Here is a 22,508-nt window from a genome sequence, read left to right as displayed (position 1 = left end):
GCCAGCTCACCTCTCAACCTCATTCTTGGTGTCTCTGTCCAGAGATGCTTCAAATAAAATATTGGTAGATATTACTGGAGGTTCTTTCCAGCTATCGCCCACTTCAATGAGACCTGCCGTTTATAGGAGTAGGTCTGAGACAAGGAGAATGAAGCCCAGACAACCAGATTTGCTCCCAGGAGTTTAAGTAATATTCAAGGACGCTTTTTCTATTGCCCAAGTCAAGGTGCTATGAACTAAACAGCCAGCACCAGCCTGGACGTTGAGAAGCAGGAGACACCGATCCACAAAGAAGCAGATGAAGTGGAAGCCCAGAAAGAAGCTGGACCTTGCAGGCCCAGACAGGAGACAACAACTCCCGACAGCTCTCCGGTTCCTGTCCCACCCTCCTGACACCTGTGTGCAGCACCTTGGCTTTGTGAGATGGTCCGGTGTCTAAATCATATTTCTCTCTGGGACTTAAACATGTTTAAAAGGGTTTCTGTACCTTGCATGAAAAAGACCCTTGAATAAGCCAATATTTTACCTATATTGTATGTGTGAAACGTGAAGCCCAGATTTCCTGGTTCAAATGCTGAGTGCAAACTAGAGTCTGAAGTCCTCCTTTTCCAACTCTCACCCTTTAATCTACAGACCCTGCCAGAACTAGTCTCACCAACGTTCTATTCAGCTTCACTGAAATGTCTCCAAGACTCCCTGAATCCCACCAAGTGACCCTTGGGATCTCTAGATGGGTAGACATTCTTCTCAGGTTCCTCATAGAGACTCAAGCTGAAAGTGTAGGTTGTAATTAGGGCATCCAGGCAATGTTTGCAGCCTTGGGAGCCCAGCAAAGATAGCTCCTCCTGATTGTCCTAGGAAGCCAGGTACTCCCTCTCCTACCTTTCTATACTCCAGAGCTCAGCAAACAATTATATCTTCTAAGCTTGTGGACCATAATTCTGTCACAGTTACTCAACCCTGCCATTGTAAGGCAAAAGCAGACATAATTTGTTGCCAGTGGGGAAGGCTGCCTCTAGGCATTAGGCTGAGTTACTAAATGTTATCATTATTATTATTTTTTTCAGTCAAAATGTAGTTTTGTCCTGGAGGAATTATATCTAGAGGAAAAACTGGAGTAGCCAAATACCTCTATTTACATCTGACTTGGTGTTTATACAATAGGTTGAAGCCTGCTCTTACAACAAGTCCTTGCTGGGGACTCTCAGGTATAAGCTTCACAAGTGGCAGCTCAATTTCAGCTCAGTGGGTGAAGGACAACCCTGTCTTCATCTCTGAGCCTTTGTCATATAGGACGTGCTCATATCATGTCCTCCTGCCTCTGAAAGGGAATTCCCAAGGTAGACTCCCTTCTTATGGAACTGGACTTGAAATTCAACCCCAGACCAGAAGTCATTAACCCGGAGTCCACAAGTCCCCTGACAGCAATGTAACGTTTTGTGTGTGTTTGTGTCCATTTTTCTTGGAAGAGGGACCATTGGTTTTCATCAGTTTCTCAGAACAGATTTCAGCCCCACAGGCTAAGAACCACTGCCCACCAGCGATGTCTCTCGCCGCCCTAGGGAACTGACGGCATTGACAAAGAGGGTTTGGAATTTGTCCTTCTCTCCCAGGAAGCAAACTCCATCTTATAAACCTTATTTAATTCTCCTTAGAATTAATTCACCCTAGAAATATTCCATGACATTTTTCTTAGCCTTTAGACATCCAAGAAGGCTTTAATACATACCTTGCATGATGTAGTTCAATCACCAACCTCAACCCCCTTGCCTCCTGGACTTTCTATACCCCTCCCCCGCCACACACACACAAGTCCTTGGCTCAGAATCCCCCACTCTGCACCTTCTTGGTGCTGGCTATAAAGTTCATCCTTGCTCATGTACTAATCTTCTCTGTACTGTTTCAATCTTCCTAGATGTGCTGCCGTAGCGAGCACTATCCAAGAAGGCTTTTAAGGGAGCAGTGACCTGTCAGGGTGGACCAGGGTGGAGTGATGTAAGACAACAGAGGGAAACTGAGTTTTTCTCATTCAGTGAGTCCACCAAAGCAGATGGATGGCCCAGAGGCAGTGGACACATGTCAGCAGGGTGCTGCCATCAGACTTCGGGTCACATCTTGGAAATATAAAGACCAAGAAATCATGTCAGATGGTCCTGCTTTGATGCTTTCTCCCAAGTGCCCTGACAGCTAACAGAATGCCCTATTCCTATGAGCTGAAGGGTCCAGCAAGCCACAGACACTTTCATTCAGCATCACATGCTCTGTGCACATGCATGCATAGGCCCAGCCTAGGGCAGGATAAAGGGGTGAATACCTTCCTCTTCCTGAAGGTGGATTGTCAACTTACATGGAGTTGTTATAGTTTGACACAATTCCAGGGGCTTCTCCTGGGGTGGGACTTTTAAAACAAGGATTGTTCACATTGCAGAAAATTCCCTGGAGCCACGGCAACATTCCTGCTGAGGGCATGGCCTTGTTGGGAAAATGGCCTTTAAGAGAGGGAATGAAGACAAGAAGTTAGTCCTCCGGACCCAGTGGGATGAAGGTCCTAGGAGCCAGGGCCTCTGCAGGAAGGGGCCTGGCCCCTTGGGTGCCTTCCCCCACTTGTCAACATTTAAGAAGCAGATGCATTTAACATATGCTAGGCCCTGTGCTGGGTACTGGAGATGAGGTCTCTTCTCTCCCCCTCCTGGTGTAGTGGGCGGACAAATGTTCTAACAAAGGCAGAGATAGAAAAGCAGAGGGAGTACAGCACATCATTTTGTGATGGGAGGCGTGAAGGGATATTTGGTCAAGAGGCCCCCACAGTTGCTAATGCTTGAGAAGAAGAGGTTCACCTGCTTCTTGTGGGCACTTGCTCCTGAGCAGACAAGGAGGCTGCCGAATACAGGCTCCCTGGGGGTCGGGGGGGGGGGGATGGAAAGGCAAGGTTTTGCTGGACAGGAAGCTGTTTCAAACTCAGGGCTTAGAACTCAGGATCAACAGGGCAAGGAGCAAGAATGGGGGACTGAGCAGCTTTGCATTTCTCCTGAGGCCTCACGTCAGCTGCCTAGAGAGAGGAGATGGCACCTTCCCCAGAGGCATATTAGGGATTTCCCCAGAGGGACAGAGTATAAAAGGGGCACTCACAGGCTCACTCTAGATCCCAGGACACCTCTGGGGTCCAAGAAATAATATGTCACTAAGCATGATTTTTATAGCATCCCTTTTCCTTACTTTTCTCTAGCACCATACAACATATCCTAAACTGGCCTCCAAAACAGTTAAGAGAACGCATCTATACCTTCTCCATTTATTTATTTATTTGTTTGTTTGTTTGTTTTTGTATTTTTCTGAAGTTGGAAACGGGGAGGCAGTCAGACAGACTCCCACATACGCCCAACCGGGATCCACCCGGCATGCCCACCAGGGGGTGATGCTCTGCCCATCTGGGGCGTTGCTCTGTTGCAACCAGAGCCATTCTAGTGCCTGAAGCAGAGGCCATAGAGCCATCCCCAGCGCCTGGGCAAACTTTGCTCCAATGGAGCCTCGGCTGCGGGAGGGGAACAGACAGACAGAGAGGAAGGAGAGGGGGAGGGGTGAGAAGCAGATGGGTGCTTCTCCTGTGTGCCCTGGCCGGGAATCGAACCCAGGACTCCTGCACACCAGGTCGACGCTTTACTACTGAGCCAACCAGCCAGGGCCTATACCCTTCACCTTTTAAATGCTAGCAAGAGTTTAGGAATAGGAAAAAACAAACACACACACAAAAAAATCACAATTCATCAGTAACCACATACAACTATTTGCCTAGAATGTGTGAGAATAAAAGATTAGTTTGTGTAACACTAACGAGTCTATTTTCTGCACTGCAGGCATGAAATGATAATAAGCAAATATGATCTCGGCACCCCCAACCCCTGTGACCTTTCTAAACAAAAGGATGGCCCCTCCGGGTCTACTTCCATTATACTCACATTCATGTTTGCTGTAGAGTGGGTTGACATTTCTTAACCAAATCAAGACCAGAAATAAGGATAAAGGCCACAAGAGTTCCACCACAAAGCGAATCTGGACAAACAAAACAAAAAGAGAAAGACCAGTGATGCTAAGAGAGTATAGGAAACACCCAGAGCAGACACACTGCATCTCAGCACCCGTCTATGCAATAGAACTTGTGTTGTAGGATATTTCCTAAAGGACTTTCTTTTTTTTTTTTTTAACCTTTCAAACCTCCTTCCATACTAGCTCTATGATGACGTATTAGACCAGCAAGACTTCGTGTCCATCTGGGCTGCACTCTGCCTCTATTTTGGAAAACTGCATTAGCTTAGGCCTTCCATCAAGGAGCATCAGGATATGTGCCACTGTGCTCGTAAATGCGGATTCTGGTTCTGTGAGACCTCACCAGGTCTCGCATGTGACACTGATGCTGCAGGTAGTAAAGATCTCATTATAAGTTCTCCTTCTGCGGATAAGGAAACACAGGCCCAAGGAGGTCAGGTTACCTGTGCAGTGTCACATAGGCAGTGACAGCATTGAGACCAAAGCCCAGCCTCCTGTCTCCGGGGTCAGTGCCCGGCTCCTCTCAGTGCCCTGCCTTCTAACACGCATTAGACTTCACATATGTGGTCATTGATGTATGAATGAATGTGCAAGTGATTCTGTGAAATACTGTGATTCATAGCAAAGACAACAGAAATCTGCATTTACCAATACTTTACCATCAACAATTTCTCGTCACATAAAGGGACAAAGCAGGGTCTACTGCTGTGGGGTTTTTACAATACTGGAAGACATTGCTGATACCAACATGTTGTTGAAAGCTGGTTTTTAAATTTTGGTTTATTTATTTATTTATTTATTTATTTTATTTTTTTACAGAGACAGAGAGTCAGAAAGAGGGATAGATAGGGACAGACAGACAGGAATGGAGAGAGATGAGAAGCATCAATCATCAGTTTTTCATTGTGACACCTTAGTTGTTCATTGATTGTTTTCTCATATGTGCCTTGACCATTGGCCTACAGCAGACCGAGTAACCCCTTGCTTGAGCCAGCAACCTTGAGTCTAAGCTGGTGAGCTTTGCTCAAACCAGATGAGCCTGCGCTCAAGCTGGCAACCCCGGGGTCTCGAACCTAGGTCCTACTCATTGCAGTCCAACGCTCTATCCACTGCACACCACCTGGTCAGGCTATTACTTATTATTAACAATTTGAGAGAGAAACATCAATTCACTGTTCTACTTATTCATTCATTCATTGGTTGATTCTTGTATGTGCCCTGATCAAACTCTCAATCTTTTGGGATGATATTCTCAAGCATATTTATTCTCAAGCATATTGGGACGATGTTCTAACCAACTGAGCTATCCAGCCAGGGCAAATTTATGTTCAATTTAGAGCATAAAGACTCTTGATTCCAAAGGAAGAAGAACCAGCTGGTTGTTGTACCCTATATACAGAGGCATTGCCTATAGGGGCAGAGGTTGGAGTTGTGGGGTTATGGGTGGTTTGGAGGGAGAGGGGATGTGAACTTGCTAATCGTTATTCTACCTGATCCCCCTTCCAGAGACATTAAAAAAGAAACTCAGAAGATTAAAAAAATTTAAGCAGGTGGCTAACAATAGAGACTTAAGTACATATAGAACCGGTAGGGGCTATTTGCACAGTCTTAATGATTTGTTGTTTCTTCCAAAGAAATGTATTTAAACAGCACAATTTTGAACACCATTCCAGGAGCTCAATAGTGTTTGATCTCTTTCTGGTAGTAAGGTCTGCCAGCAAACAAATTATGACAAACCATAGCATAAATTGATGAGGAAAAAAGGAAAGTGCATTGAAGAAGAAGCAAAAACTGTTTAGGGCAGGTGGTGATCATGCAGCTGTAACTTATTACAAAATGTTGTACTCAAAATGTGTCCAGGGAAGATGTGTTAGAGGAAAAACACACAGATATTATGGGAAGAAGAAAAAATAATAGATTTTCCTTAAGGCACTCATTTTCAGGGCTCCCCCTACACATTCTCTCACAAGATGGCAAAACACCAATATTGAACAATTCCCCCCCAGTGTTAAAGGGACTGACCCCTAGCACACTTCAGAGCTATTGGAATATGACAGTTCCTTCTGGGTGTTCACATGAAGGGGGGAGGGGCTGAGCCTCTTCCCCAGGGACCCTCTACCATTGTTAGCATTCTGCCCTCAGCAAAGCAGCACAACTGTTCCTGCAGCAGCTCACACCTCTAGTCTTGTCACTCTTCGTATGTTAGGGTCACTGCTTCATGTGTGTGGACCTCTTACTGGCTGTCACTGATTCTCATCACTACTGTCACTCTAGCACCCAGCACAGTTGCGAGCTCATAATAGGTGCCCAATAAATAAGAGCCTTTGTCAAGCCTGGTCCAGGAAGCTCCCCTGGGAAAGCTAGAGGTGGCACAGATGCTCAGGTCATGCACCATTTTCAAATTTAATAAAATGCACTGTCTCACACCTTTCATCCCAGGTCCTCCCTTGTCACTGAGTAAGGTTGAGGGGCAAGTCTGGCAAGATAGCAATGTGAGTGATAAGTGCAAATGATAAAACCAGAAGTTGTTCTTGGTGTCTTTACCAAGAAAGTGAGACAACCAGTCCAGAGTCTACACATTTGACTCTTCCTTAGGACAATTGTCTGCAACCTTGATTTTCTATCTAGTAAGTCAGCCTCTTTCCATGGAGTGAGTTTGCCTGGGAGTAGTCAGGTATGTGAGACATTGGTGCTGGTTTGGGAATGGGAAAATCTGGGTTAAGAATGGATAGATATATAAAATTCCAACTGCCCTTTTGTTGTCCCACCTGGCTGCCTGACCTTGCAGAAGAGTTGCAGAAAGCTGGTCAACCTGCCCCAAGAAGGAGCATTCCAGAAAGCTGAAATCTTAAAACCATAAGAGGGAACATACCTGAACTTTTGACTCAGTACCCCTCAGGCTCTCCAAAGCCCTATAAAATTTGCCCCTAGTCTGTAACTGGTGCCCTTCTCCCAGGAGAAGTGCCCGGTAGGGTTCCTTTCTTCCTTTCAATAAAGCCTGTTACTCTGGTCTTCTCGGACTCCCATGGATTTCAACAAGAATCACTTTTGGGCTTGCTTAATCTCTAAATCTCATCTGTCTCATCTGTGGAATGGGATCATTTTGTCCTACAGTTTACACTGAGGGTTGAGAGTGTGTCACTACTGAGGTTTATGCCTGTCTCTGTTCCCTATAACAGTAAGTAACCTGTTCAATGTCCCTGGCCTCGGGCTCTCATCTGTAATGTGGGGGATGGTGCCCCACTTCCCAGAGCAGTTGTGAGGATGAAATGAGGTCACTGTATGAAACACTTAAGGCAGAATCTGGCCCGAGGTAATGTTCCATAAACACAAGCTATTTCTTATTGACTCTCACTTCTCACAAGGACCACAGACAGGGGCACTGCAGGTGACAGCATGTTGTAAAGGCTGAGGAGCCAGAAGTTAGCATTTAAAATATCTGAAAGCTCTTAGGCCTCCACTTACACTCATGTTTCCTCCCATTCTCCTTTTCTGCGTTCAAAACAGCTCATTGGCCAGTTTGGAAACGTGGAGCTTCCTGATCTGTTGGTCAAATAAGTTTTTAAATATGATATATGTTTGCTCCCTGATCCCTTGCCCTTCATGGGAAAAACAGGATTTCTGCTTTTCCCTTGTCTTCCCTTGTGGCTTGCCTGTCTTGGTGAGACACCAATAAACAAAATGGCCCACCATCCTCCAACTCCGCCATTTCTTTACCATCTGCCCGAATCCAATGGGAACCTGCATATGAATGGCTACGATGGTGGCTCCTGGCCTTACACTATCCAACTGTCTCCTGCTCCATGTGTTAGTGGGTTTTGGGCCAGGGGAAAGGTCAGTCAGCTTGGCCTACCTGTCTCTTGGATAAAATTCCCAAACCCAAGCTTGCACCTCTCACCCCTCCTTGCAATGTTAGTGTCACACTCTCACCTACCCAGCCTTCACTCTCTCACATTTCCTCATTCATTCTTCTGTTGTTGAAGTGTCTAGTCTTTGCAAGACATTGTGATTTAAAATCCTCCCACCAGTAGTGGGGGTCCAATCAGAATTCTCCATTCCTCCTTCATTCTTTGCCTGGCCCCAGGACAAGCCTGGCTTTGCAGGTGTTTCTGTTCACCTTATCTTTGAGTCAGGGCTGCTGTTTTCTACCTGCAATCCCTACCCCTCATATAATCCCCTTTATTGACCTAGGTCTGCATTCTCATGTGGCTGTGCTGGAGTCACGTGAGGAGCTTAAGCTGGGGCCCAGATCAGTGTCACAAGTACGGCTGATCATGGCACATCAGTTCTTTTCTTTTCTTCCTGTCTTTCTTTTTCTTTCTTTCTTTCCTTCTTTCCTTCCTTCCTTCCTTCCTTCCTTCCTTCCTTCCTTCCTTCCTTCCTTCCTTCCTTCCTTCCTTCCTTCCTTCCTTCTTTCTTTCTTTCTTTCTTTCTTTCTTTCTTTCTTTCTTTCTTTCTTTCTTTCTTTCTTTCTTTCTGGCAGATAAAATGTATTATGCTCACTTTGTTGGAGTGGCGCTGCCCACGTGGAGGCCGTTGCCCAGGTGATATTAATGTGTGTCTCTGTGGGCTGTAGGCAGGCAGGATCCTTGTAGCCTGGGGCTTGGTTTTAAGACTAAGCCTTTCCCACCCTTTTTGATGTGGAGTGGTACAATCCAATTATGCCTCAGATAAGTGACTGTATCAGAGACTTCCTTATTTGTATATTGGATTAAGGTTTTTTTTCTACACTATAAAATGGGGGCAGAACGGGAGCTTGCTCTCTCTTGGTTCCTGAGATTAACATTAGAGGAGACAGCAGAGAAGAGAGCAGAGAAAGGCCACGTGGAGGAGGCCAGGAGAAGCAGCCAAGATGGCATAGTGTTGAGTGAGAAGCCAGTTTGTGCAGGGAGAAGGAAGGAGATGGGGAACAGAGGTGAATAAGTCTGGTGAGCTAGAAACCTTTGATTCTAGGAAACTCGGATAAATCAGTAGCTTTGTGAGCACTGAATATGAGTGGGTTTTGGAGCCCAGTGTGTGTTTTTACTTGCCCACCAGGTGCAAGCTAGGATTAAAGATGATGGCCCACCAGTCTTTTTTTGGCTCCATTGTTTCTTTACCGAATGTCCGAATCCAATGCGAACCTTCATGGGCTGGGCTGCTGTGATGGTGGCCTTGGCCACTGGCTTTACACTCTTTCTTTCTTTCTTTCTTTCTTTCTTTCTCTCTCTCTCTCTCTCTCTCTCTCTCTCTCTCTCTTTCCTTCCTTCCTTCCTCCCTCCCTCCCTCCCACCCACCCTTCCTTCCTCCCTCCCATCCTTCCTTCCTTCCTTCCTTCCTTCCTTCCTTCCTTCCTTCCTTCCTTCCTTCCTTCCTTCCTTCCTCCCTCCCTCCCTCCCTCCTTCCTTCTTTCCTCCCTCCCTCCCACCCTTCCTTCCTTCCTTCCTTCCATCCTCCCTTCCTCCCTTCTTTCTTTCTTTTAAAACACTTCTCAGGTAATTCCATTGTGCAGCTGGGACTGAGAACCACTGGCTAGATAGTGGTTGGTAATCTTTGAAAAACACATGTTGAAAGGTCAGTATTATTGTTCTAACTCTGTGGGCGTTTGTTTTGGAGGGACTGCATTTCACACTTCACTCACTACAAAAGGACCACCAGCAGTTCTTTTCCTGTCTGGCAGGTCCTCACAGCAACTTCTTCTCCCTCCCCCAGAATCGTGCTCAGCACCCAGGCAGCACAGTAGAGCCACATCCTTGTCCTTGATGCTCAACTGTGCAGGGCATACCCTAGGGAGGAATTCCACAGTGTAATTAAAAACATGTTTTTAGAGCAGCTCGGGCTACTCCCACCCCTTCCCTTTAAACATGCCTGTAGCTTTAATTAAGCCCAGCCAAACTCAGAAGGGGCTAGTGGAAAATTTTTTTTCCCAAACTCGTATTTTCTTGTTCTCTGTCTTTTTTGCTTCCCCTCCCCCTCTTTTTACCACTCAACCTACATCAGGGAAGAAGGGTCCCAGGGAAAGGAAGAATTGTGCTTGTTGTTTTAAATCCTGGCCAGTTAGATTTTTTTCCTCCTACTCTGTTTTCAATTTAAAAGTGGGTAGCCAAGGTTTGAAATGACATGTGTGGTTTTCCCTTCTGCTCCCAGAGCTCAAATGGGATTCTCAGCCTAAACAAACATGACCCAGTACCTGGCTACTCTGGGCGGTGGCTGCCGAGCCTTCCTGCACCTGCCAGGTTCTCCTCGCCTAATCCTGGGCCTGGGCTGAAGGCCGTAGCTGTACCCACGGCCCAGGTCTGGGGTCCTGGGAATGGTAATCTTATTCTCATGAGTCCTCAGGCCTCCCCAAATAATCTACTGACATGGAAGCCGGGACTGGCGGATGCCACCAAGGGGCCCTTCAGCTGTGAGCTCTCAGGGGCAAGAGACAAACCTAATGATCTTTTCTTTCTCTTTCTTTCTTTTTTTAATGTTTATTTATTGATTTTAAAGAGAGAGGAAGGGAGGGAGAGAGAGATACAGAAACATCCATACATCCATTTGTTCCCATATGTGCCCTGACCAGGAATCGAACCGTTAACCTTAGTATATCAGAACGATGCTCCAACCACCTGAGCTATCTGGCCAGGGCTAAACCTAATGATCTTTATAAAACTTCCCTGCAGTGCCTGGTCCATCACAAATATGGGTCGGTGTAAATATCTTGTTATTGAAAATATATGTTCTAGGGATAAATTCTCCGAGAAGTCTTCTTTCATCTGCTCCAACCTGTTTCTCCACTGAGCTCCCCGAGCTCATCTTCAACTCCCACCCAGACTTCATGCTACTCCATTGTTACCCATGTTATTTTGCTTAGTAATTGTGCCTGGCTTCAAATTCCATGGAAGCAGGGGCTGTGTCTAACTCACTTGGCCGTATGGGCTGTATGGGGTGATCACCTAGCCCACTTTGCCAGGTCCAGTGCTAGTTTATATTTGTGGGGCTGGTGCAATTGTTCATAGGTTAATAGTGCCCCCTTTTACCTTCATAACTGCCTTGATTTAACTGAAAAAGGAGATGGCCACCCTATCTTTGTGGTCTTGATGGCCAGCCTCTTAGGGACTAATCCATGGCGACAGTGTGGAGTAACAACCATGTCTGCCTGTCCTGGAGTCCCAGGTCCTGCTCCACCAGTCATCAACCTTTTCTGAAGCTTCTGTGATCTCATCAGTACCCATGGGGATAATAGTGGCATCTCTCTCATGGAACTGAGGCAAGTATTAAATGAGGTGACAGTACAGTAGCAAACACTTAGTAATACTTGATAAACGTTATCAGAGGAAGAAAAAAAAGGGAGGGAGAAACATCTGAAGAATTTTATCTGATGCCCTTAGGAATTGGGAGAAGAGGAATGGGGAAATTTGGTATCTTTTTGCTCTTGCTCATAAACACCCAAAACCATGGAAGTTTGAGAGATTAAAAACCTAAGAACTGAGTTGTGGGCTGAGCATGGTGAACTTTTTTTTCTTAGAGTTACCATTTTGCCAAGTCAGAAGCTTCCTGACAAGCCAAAAGCCTAGGGCGGTGTAAGGCCAGTATCCACTGCCACTATCACAGCCGCCTGGCCCATGCAGGTTCGCATTAGATTCGGACAGACGGTAATGAAACAATGAAGCCAAGAACTGGTGGGCCATTAGCTTTAATCCTAGCTTGCACCCGGTGGGCAAGTAAAAACACACACTGGGCTCCAAAACCCACTCATTCAGTGCTCACAAAGCTACTGACTTATCCGAGTTTCCTAGAATCAAAGGTTTCTAGCTCACCAGACTTATTCACCTCTGTTCTCCATCTCTTTCCTTCTCCCTGCACAAACTGGCTTCTCACTCAGCACTCCACCATCTTGGCTGCTCCCCCTGGCCTCCTCCATGTGGCCTTTCTCCGCTCTCCTCTTCTGCTCTCTCCTCTAATGCTCATCTCAGGAACTGAGAGAGAGCAAGCTCCCGGTCTGCCCCACTTTATAGTGTAGAAATCCAAACCTTTAATCCAATATACAAATAGGGAAGTCTCTAATACAAAGTCACTTATATGAGGCATGATGGAATTCCTCATGAGAGTGCACCACTGTACATCAAAAAGGGTGGGAAAGGCTTAGCCCTAAAACCAAGCCCCAGGCTACAAGGATCCTGCCTGCCCACAGCCCACCTCATCACAGATTAATATAATCACGCCCATTCCAAGCAAGAAGGGCAACTAATATCACCTGGGCAACGGGCTTCTATGTGGGCAGTGCCATCTTTTACAAAGTGAGCATAATATATTTTATCTGCCCAACAGGCAGGAACTCCAGATCTCACTGCACCCCCCAGACACTGAGGGTCATGGAGGATGCCTCCATCTTTACCCAGGCAGCCTGTCAGCTGCTGTCAACTGTGGGGCCATGGGCTGGAGGCACATGAGACAAGAGATTTCCATTTCCAGCCCATCAGGATGGTCTTAAAGGAATGTCAGCCCAGACTTGGTACATCCTGAGAGAGTCTTTTAGTGGGGTCCTCAGCCTGGACAGCCCCCTCTGAGAGGAGAGGGGAAGACAGAGCTCCTGAAGAGGGAACACCCACCCACACCAGGGAAAGGGAACAGAGCCTGCTAGGGGTTCTGAGCCAAATCATGTCTTTGAAAATAAGGTTAATCTCTGTAACAGTAACAACATGTTTGTCACAGGAAGGGGATCATTTCAGGCCTGCAGCCAACGTCTTCGGGGATATTTTTTGATGGCCACAATGAGCACATTGAGAGTAAAATAAAGTGAGAATTTCAATTTCTTACAGAAAAGAAAGAGAGGAGGGAAAACAGTTACATTTTAGAAGTTTTGTCTCTATTCATTCTAGAAGAGAAACTCTTAGAAGCAATTGTCCCTCACAATTGAGTCTCTGACTACTGTTAACACTTGACTCCTGGGGAAAACAAAGAACTTGAACACCAGTTTGAAAAATCAGAACAGCTCTGACAAAGGAGAGCAGCCTGAGGACAGTGGTGTCACCACTGATGAGCAGGTTCTAAGTTGGCCAAGTGCTAGCTCAGCCACACACAGAAAAAGCCCATCTATGCACATAATTGAACTGTGTCTCTTGCTCTCTTTTGTGCTTGTTATTAAGAAATTGTCCCTCAGTGCAAACCCACCAGGCGGCCAGGACTCCCTGCTCACGGGTCTGGCCCTGAGACCAGGCACAGAGACCCCAGCTGCAGCCTCATGGCACCCTCCCTCAGAGGTCTGAGTCTCGGCTCCATTGACCTCTCTTCTGCGTTTCCTTTGGTTCTCTCAGCTATAACTGTGTCCTGCCATTGCCACCTCCATGACTCCTTGGAGTTCTCTTTTACCCTCTCAGTTACCAGCTTTGTGCCACAGTTGCCGCCTTTCTTCTCTCTCATTCCTTCCAACACCCAGGAAAACCCTGCCCTGACCACACAAGTCCATCCTGAATCAGGGCTTGGAACAAACCATTCTCTCTTCCCCACAGCAGGCTTTCCTTCCTGGCCTCCTTCCTTATCTGGCTCCTGTCCTTCTAAACCAGTGGTGGTCAACCTGGTCCCTACCGCCCACTAGTGGGCGTTCCAGCTTTCATGGTGGGCAGTAGTGGAGCAACCAAAGTATAAATAAAAAGATAGATTTAACTATAGTAAGTTGTTTTATAAAGATTTATTCTGCCAAACTTAGCGAAAATCTGACATAAAGTACTTGGTAAATAATTATTATTATATGCTTTAACTTGCTGTAACTCTGCTTTATAAATTTTATAAAGTAAAGTTACTTTCCTACTTTATAAATCACTGTTACTGTGGAACCAGTGGGCGGTTAGAAAATTTTACTACTAACAGAGATACAAAAGTGGGCGGTAGGTATAAAAAGGTTGACTACCCCTGTTCTAAACTCAGCCCTGTCCACTCTCCACCCTCTCCTTCTTTCCCCTTCTAGCTCCTTTAGTCATTTTTTAGTCATTTGGCATTAGCATGGCTCTACAACCTTGTAACAAAGTGCATATTTCCTTAGAGTTACATATTCACTCTTTACCCCTTTCCAGAAACAATTTAGAAGCCAGCTGGCATTTCCATATATATGCTTGCGTACTCTGATTTCCTGGGGCTTTTGCCTGTACTGCTCAAATAACATTCTGCCTGTGCTACTTTTACTGCTTTTGGTCTCAAAACATACTTCGGGTTTTCCCAGCTAGAACTGGAAGTGAGTCCGGAGTAGAATCTGTCTCTTACGCGTTTAACCCCTGGTCCAGCCAGGCCCAGCGTCTGCTCACTGAAAGGGCTCAGGGAGTGTCTGTGAAGGTTGCTAAGGTGTTGCCTCTCACTGGATCTGAGACATCTCCGATTGTAAGATGTACTGTTATTTTTTGCACACTATGGGAGAAACAGATGTGTCCGGTTAAACTGACATTTGATTGTGAACTGCATCCCGATTTCAGAAATATGAAAAGCCAGTGTGCCCCATAGCGTCAATGAAACACAGTATTACTGGGCTGGGCAGCTTTTAGAGAGAGATTTTTTTTCTGTTGAGCCTGTTCTTCAAGACTTAGGTTCTTCCCACTGCACAACTGGGGTGTTCAAGGGTGTATGGACTGGACTGTGCAGGTTTAAAATCCAGGGATTGGGAGGGATGGGTGGGCAATGGAGTTTTAGGCAGGGAGGGAAAAGAAGTCTTGAATGTGACCGTGCTGGGCTGTGAGTGGAAAATGTCCATCTCAGGACTGAGAAGCATGTCTTTCTGTGAAGGACACTTGCAGAGAGGCTCACAGAACAGCCAGACTGCCAGACTGCTTTGGCGCTGAGTGGCAGCCAGCCCAACCTCTGCTCATCCTCCCCACCCCCACCCCCACCGCTACTCTCTCCTCCCGTTTATTTGCCCCACACCTCACTTGGAGACCACAGACTGCACCTGTTACCTTTTGCCTTTTCCTCAGGGTCCAGTTCTTCCAGAGCAAAAGCTGGATCTGTCTCGCAAAGCCCATGCTGGTGACCACAGAAGACCAGATCAGTCAGAACCCTCCACTGAAGGGAAGCAATGGACATGAATGCTGCCCAGAGCACCTCCGGCTCAGGCTGCTGTGTCCTTCTCTGAGTGATTAAAGGCTAGTTTCATTGTCAAAGCCTAATCCCTTTTAATTACACGTAAACCCTTTGTGGAGGAAAGCAAGCCAACGCTCTGCTGGCTCCTTCTTAGGAAGAAAGAGAAACCTAAAGAACCAGTGGCTGAGCACTAAGTCAGTTGAGGTGGGGGCATTTCATGGCAAACCAAAACCCTTAGGTTCTTGCCTCAATTACAGAGGTGCTTAAAATGTGGGACCAAATCTCTGCATAAATATATGCTGGGCTTTGGCCTGCACAACAGCCTGCACTGAGCCAGCATCCAGGGTTGGATGGCCCTGTCAAGCCCCACCAACCCATGTGCCAGATCTGAGGTGATCTCTTCCTCTTTTAGCCATTTATCTTGCTCTGTAGTGACTTTAGTCCAACTATTTGGGGGCATTGCTGAGCTTATTGGATAGTAATTATAGTTCCCAGGAATCACTACCTCACTACATAATTATATATATATATATATCTTGTGCTAAATTTGATTGACAAGTCATAGCTACCTGGAGCTGTGGTGGGGAAGTCGCTGGCACTATCCAGGCTCAGCGGGACAGAGCCCCTGACTGACAAGCCACACCTGACTCATGCCCTGCTTATGGAGAGATGGTGGGTGAGTCGGCTACGGGCATCCCAGCCTACAGTGGGCATTGCTGGATGGCTGCATCCTCTGGACTTGGGCCCATGGTCCTGAGGGGCCCCACAAAGAGAAGACACCCTGGTCTTCACCACTGGGAACTTCTAGTCTCTACCTCCTCAAAGCAGAATTTGTCTCTTTGAAAGACTCTAAATTCTTGAGGCCTACATAGGATGGAGGGAGAGCCACAGAGTAGCAATGGATGTGGACTTCGTGGGGTTCGTGATCTGGTTGTAGGCATGAGACATGAACCTAGATAAATTAAGGAGTATGTGATGGAAGTCATGAGGGCATGCAGGCTGTATGGGGGGGAGGGGCTCCCCAGGAGAGGAGGGTGGTTTCCACTTAGGAAATCAAAAAGGCTTTTTGTAGGTGGTGGCATTAAAGATAGGCTTTGATGACTCACAAAATAACATTTTGTAGTACTTTTATGGTTTACAAATTGCTTTTGCATGTGTTATGTCATTTTATCCTCATTTCAATTGGAGCCTGAAGCCTAGTGGGATTAAGTACTTTGCTCAGGGTCACACATGACAATGCTGGGTTCCAGTCATTTAAATCCCATACAAAGACAGGAATAGCTCATCCTGCCCAGAGAAACCACAAGAAGTGAAGCATGGCTGGAGTGGAGGGTGTGGATGGAGTGCTAGAAAGAAGAGGCTAGAATGGGGAAATAGGAACCAGACATGAGAACTGATAATGATTATTGACTTGATTGAGATTTCCTGAGCATCTACAAAGTGATCTCTGAGTGGCCCACAGATGCAGAGCACCCCCATACAGAAGTAAGCCCCATGAAGAATAATTCAGATCTCATTACATACTAAAGAGTCTAAGTTTTTATGGTGCAAGAGGCCATGGCAGATTTTAATCCAGTGGCTGCTAGGAGTGGTAAGTTCACACTGGCAGCAGCCCGGGATGGATGGGGAGGCAGAACGCCTGTGCATAGGCAGTAATAGCAGAGGGATTGGAGTGATAGAAGGAAAGAGATCTGATGCTTTATTGGGAGTGGGTGGCAAAGAAGAGGAAGATGTCAGCCAGGATCATTGGGGTTTAGGGCTTGGTTGGCTGAATTGGTGAGATGGTGGTACTCACAACTGAGGAGAGTGCCAGTAGAGGGCCCTGGGGAGCAGGAGGAGGTAGAGAGAAGATGGGCTTGCATGTGACATACTGACTTTGAGGTTCCTATGGTGACTACTGAGTGGAGATATTCAGTGGGCAGTTCTGGGGTGGGGACACAGATTGGGAATGATCAGCATATAGATTCAGCCTTGGGCTGATTAGATTTTCCAGGAATGATGAATCTGGAGAGTATGTTGGGTCACTACAGCTGGTGAAGGAATATACTTCCTTCTAAAGCAGGGGTCGGGAACATTTTTGGCTGAGAGAGCCATGAATGCCACATATTTTAAAATGTAATTCCATGAGAGCCATACAACGACCCATGTGTGTTATGCATTATCCAATAAAAATTTGGTGTTGTCCCGGAGGACAGCTGTGATTGGCTCCAGCCACCCGCAACCATGAACATGAGCAGTAAGAAATGAATGGATTGTAATACATGAGAATGTTTTATATTTTTAACGTTATTTATTTTTTTTATTAAAAATTTGTCTGCGAGCCAGATGCAGCCATCAAAAGACCCACATCTGGCTCGAAAGCCATAGGTTCCCAACCCCTGTTCTAGAGTCAGCAGATATCAGCTATGCAAGCGGTGGTCTGTCACAGTTTTAAAAGTGATCCGTTCCTCATTGAGGTTACAAAAGAAAAACTTAAATGATGAGCACTTTGTCATAATTTAGTCGATGATACTCCAACAGAATTATACCAGTCTAACTGATGTTCTTGCCTGAACAAACATTTATTAATGTTGACACTCTTTTTAACTGTGGCAAAATATGCATAACATGAATTTACCACTTTAACTATTTTTAAGTTCAGTCGTGTTAAGTATATCCCTTCACATTGTTGTTCAACCACAAAAACCATTACCAGAACTTTTTTCTCTTTTTAATTTTTAAAAATTTTTATTTATTTACTTTTTTAGATTTTATTTATTCATTTTTATCAGAGAGAGAGGAAAGAGATAGAGCGAACAGGGGAAGGAGCTGGAAGCATCAACTCCCATATGTGCCTTGACCAGGCAAGCCCAGGGTTTTGAACTGGTGACCTCAGCATTCCAGGTTGACACTTTATCCGCTGCACCACCACAAGTCAGGTCAAAACTTTTTTGCATCTTGCAAAACTGAACCTATATACCCATTGAACAATAACTCCCCATTTCCTCCTCCCTCTGTCCCTGGCAATCACCATTCTACGTTCTTTCTATGAATTAAACTACTCTAGATACCCACATAAATCCAATGTGCTATTCATTCTTTTGCATCTAGCTTACTTTGTTTAACATAATCTTCAAGGTTAATCCATGATGTAGCATGTGTCAGAATGTTTTTCCTTTTCAAGGCCAATAATAGTGCATTGTATGTATATTACCATATTTTGTTGATTCATTCATTGATCCATAGTCATTTAGACTGTTTCCACCTCTTTGCTATTATCACAATAATGCTGCTATGAACATGGTGCACAAATATCTGTTCAAATCTCTGCTTTCAATTTTTTGGAATATATATCCAGAAGTGAAATTGTTGGATCAAATAGTAATTCTATAGATATATTTTTAAAATATATATATTTTAAGGAAATACTGTACTGTTTTTTATAACAGTGATAAAATTTTGCTTTCTTATCTATAGTGCACAAAGGTTCCAATTCTCCACATTCTCATCGATACTTGTTATTTTGTTTTGTTTTGTAATAGGCATCCTACTGGGCGTGAAATGGTATCTCATAGTGATTTTGATTTGTATTTTACTAATGATTAGTAGTGTTGAGGACACTTTTCAAATATTGTTGTTTTATTTAAGTGTGAATTTTTTTTTCTCCCAGGGAACAGCAGTTGTTTAAAAATTATGTCAAAATAAAAGCCTGTGTTCACATTATCTCAAATATTTGTGAGTATACAGTCGTCCCCCACTATATCGTGGTTCACTTTTAGCGGTCTCACTGTACTGCGGATTTTTAAATTGTATATATCTAATTTTGTATGGCGGATTTTTCACTATATCGTGGGATTTTGCGGTATATTTTTTACATTTATTATTTTTGTGGTAAAATAAGCAAAATAAGTGTGGGAAAGGTTAATAAGGGTGTGAGAAAGGTTTATAAGAGTGTAGGGAGGGTTTATAGAGCCTTAAAATATATATAAATAATAAAATAAATACAAGGTCGCTACTTCTCAGATTTTTTGCCTATCTCAGAGGGTTCTGGAACCTGACCCCCGAGATAGACAAGGGACCACTGTAAACCATTTGTCAAAAATGGTGCTGATAACTGCATAATTTATTCTCATGGTTATCGTCAGTAACACTAATTCAGCAATTTTCAACCAGTGTGCCTGCAAGAATTTTAAAACATGTACTATTTAGACTGTTTAGTTGGGGGCATTGACCTTTTTTCCCTCAGATTGTCAAATAAAAAAATGATAATGGTCCTGGCCAGATAGCTTGGTTGAAGTTTTGTCTTGATGTGCAGAGTTTGTGGATTTGATCCCCAATCAGGGTACACACAGGAACAGGTCCATGTTTCTGTCTCTCTCTTTTCCTTCCTCTTTCTCTAAAATCAATATATACAGTGTGTCCATAAAGTCATGGTGCACTTTTGACCAGTCACACATAAGAAAGCAACAAAAGATGATAGAAATGTGAAATCTGCACCAAATAAAAGGAAAACCCTCCCAGTTTCTGTAGGATGATGTGGCAGCATGTGCGCGTGTGCAAATGATGATGTAACACCGTGTATACAGCGGAGCAGCCCACGGCCATGCCAGTCGAGATGTGGATAGTACAGAGGAAAGTTCAGTGTGTTCTGTGGCTCGCTAAATTTGAATCCGTGACCAAAGTGCAACGTGAATATCAGTGCGTTTATAACGAAGCGCCACCACATAGGAATAACATTACTTGGTGGGATAAGCAGTTGAAGGAAACCGGCAGTTTGGTGGAGAAACCCCGTTCTGGTAGGCCATCAGTCAGTGACGAGTCTGTAGAGGCTATACGGGATAGCTACCTAAGGAGCCCTAAATAATCTGTGTGTGAGCCCACATCGAACTGCACTGAATAGGTATGAAACTGGGAGAGTTTTCCTTTTATTTGGTGCAGATTTCACATTTCTATCGTCTTTTGTTGCTTTCCTGTGACCGGTCAAAAGTGCACCATAACTTTGCAGACACACTGTATATTTGTTTTAAATGACAACAGCTCTAGCTGGTTAGCTCAGTCAGTTAGGGTGTAGTCCTGAAATTACAAGTTTGTGTTTTTGATCCCTGGCCAGGGCACATATTGGAAGCGACCAGTGAATACACAACTAAGTGGAACAACAAATGAATGCTTCTCTCTCTTTCCCCCTTCCCCTCCCTCTCTTTGTCTCTCTAAAATCAATTGATGAAATAAAATGACAACAGCCAACACAACAATAGCAGCCGTCCAGTATGAATAAATCAAAATTATACCTGTTTTTTGTCAGATCAACAAAAAAAATATTTTTTGGTGTGCTGAAGAATTTTAACAATTAGTTTATGTGTGCTATGAGATGAAAAATGTTGATTAGGGTAAATCTGGAATTGATGTAAATTTAGAGAAAGCAGTGGTTTTAGAACCCTACACATAAATAGAAAATTGTGAAGTTAAGTGATGAACCATATCATCCCATATTTACCTTCATATGTACAAAGATATGTCAAGACAAATGGTAATGTTGTTAGGATTCTGTCATTCCTATTTTTGAGGGTCAAAATGCAGTGTTATCAAGAAAGAGATATTTTGTTACTTGTACCAGTTAATCTGTGAACAAAAATTCAGTAGTGGAAAAAAAAAAATATATATATATATATAGTTTAAAAATTCTATTTGGGAGAAAGTTCTGGCAAATGTTTAAGTTCAATGAGTTAGAATAACTGCAATTTTGGAGTGTATATATAAATTTGATAATGAAACTAATACCAACAGATACCTATCAGTTAACTTGAAACAAACTGAGAAAAATAGAACATCCCCCAAACATATCATTGAACATGTTATGTTTTTTTGAAAACAGTGATGATAGGTGAGATAAGAAACATTATGAATCTACATAATAAGCATAAAGACAGTTTTGAGACATTATAACTAAAATCAAGGAAAAATACTTTGATTTCTAAATTTGAGTCTATTCCTACAAATTCAAAACTAAGTCACTTGGCAATTAAATTATAAAACTCCTACAATCATCATGAGTAACTAATATTTCCTCTGCTTATTCAATAATATTTGATAAGGTAATAGTGCAATAAATGAAAATAAACATTGGATTATGAAAGTTACTCATAGGAAAAACAATTCAAGGCTGGGTAGATGCTGCTAGCAGGTCATCTTCCTGGCTCACAAAGACTTATTCTTCTCTGCAGGTGACCCCAATGCCAAAGGAAGGTCTACAGAAGCCTTGTCAATGTTGTAGGTGCCTGTATACTGGCCATAGCTGATTGGTCATATATGTGACCTTACCTAGACAATCAGAGCCTATTCACAGAATTTTTGACCATGGGCCTAGAAAAAGACTTAGTTTATCATTACAGAAGTTCAGAAGCAGCCCTGGCTGGTTGTTCATTGGATAGAGCATTGACCTGATGTGCAGACTTCCCGTGTTCTATCCCTGGTCAGAGCACACATGTGAAGCGACCATCTGCTTCTCTTCCCTTCTTTCCCTCTTCGCCTATCATAGCCAGTGGCTCAATTGGTTTGAGTTTCAACCTCAGGTGCTGAGGATAGCTCAGTTGGTCCAAGCATTGGCCCCAGACAGGGGTTGCCAGGTGGATCCTGGTTGGGGCACATGCAGGAATCTGTCTCTCTATTTCCCCTTCTACCACTCAAAAAAATAAAAAAGTTCAGAAGCTATGGGAAATTAGAGGCCATACTGAGTCTCTAGATTCAGGTTGTACTCCATACAAAGGCGAGAGTAGAATTTTGGCTGAAATCTTACTTGCTTTTGCTGACCAAACCTTGGGCCCTGGAATAGGATTGCCTTTTTCTTTTCATAAAGGAGTTTTCTGATCACCAAACTCTGCAACCTTTAGACTGCCTCCACCCAGAAAAACACCTTTTCTAATTCACACAAATGTGCCATGCAGGCTAACTGAGGGCTTGAGGCTGCATACCCCACCATGGGGAGAAATCGGATCTGCAACAAGGGGGAATGAAGAGAATGCACAGAGAGAGGCCAAGGCAGACAGCACAAGTCCCAGCTGCAGCTGTGCCCCCGTTTCCAGCTGTCCTTGGGACACAGCTGCTCCCTGATTTTCTTTCCAGCAATTTAACTGTAAGATACCCCAGTCCTTCCAATAAAATCCTCTTTTGCCTAAATCAGCTTAAGTTTGGCTTTTTTTTCCTTTTTATTCAGTGAGAGGAGGGGAGGCAGAGAGACAGACTCCTGCATGCACCCCAACTGGGATCGACTCATCAAGCCCATCAAGAGGGATGCTCTGCCCGTCTGGGATGTCTCTGTTGCTCAGCAACCGAGCTCTTCTTAATGCCTGAGGTGGAAGCCATGGAGCCATCGTCAGCGCCCAGGGACAACTCGCTCCAATCAAGCCATGACTGCAAGAGGGTAGGAGAGAGGGGGGTAGAGAAGCAGATGGGCACGTCTC

At 44.5% G+C, this 22,508-nt stretch overlaps 1 protein-coding gene across 3 annotated transcripts in view; it reads right to left on the bottom strand.

Moving 5' to 3' along the window:
• ABCA4 (ATP binding cassette subfamily A member 4) overlaps nucleotides 1–15,110 on the bottom strand; it is a 147,422-nt gene extending 132,312 nt beyond the window's left edge. For 2 of the 3 annotated variants that reach the window (XM_066376742.1, XM_066376744.1), the window contains exons 1-3: nucleotides 14,949–15,110; nucleotides 3,957–4,050; nucleotides 2,348–2,489 (exon numbers count right to left, since the gene is read on the bottom strand). In XM_066376742.1, coding sequence (XP_066232839.1) covers nucleotides 2,348–2,489; nucleotides 3,957–4,050; nucleotides 14,949–15,014 — 302 coding nt within the window. In that variant the 5' untranslated portion in view covers nucleotides 15,015–15,110. Of the gene's footprint in view, nucleotides 1–2,347; nucleotides 2,490–3,956; nucleotides 4,051–7,509; nucleotides 7,531–14,948 lie in introns of those variants that run through there. The other variant, XM_066376743.1, reaches the window with a different exon arrangement.
• Between the last annotated feature and the right edge of the window lie 7,398 nt (nucleotides 15,111–22,508).

The sequence above is a fragment of the Saccopteryx leptura genome, chromosome 3 (assembly GCF_036850995.1).
Source record: "Saccopteryx leptura isolate mSacLep1 chromosome 3, mSacLep1_pri_phased_curated, whole genome shotgun sequence".
Lineage (NCBI taxonomy): Eukaryota > Metazoa > Chordata > Mammalia > Chiroptera > Emballonuridae > Saccopteryx > Saccopteryx leptura.
Note: the sequence above shows the minus strand (reverse complement) of the source record. Positions and strands in the feature narration are given on the sequence as shown.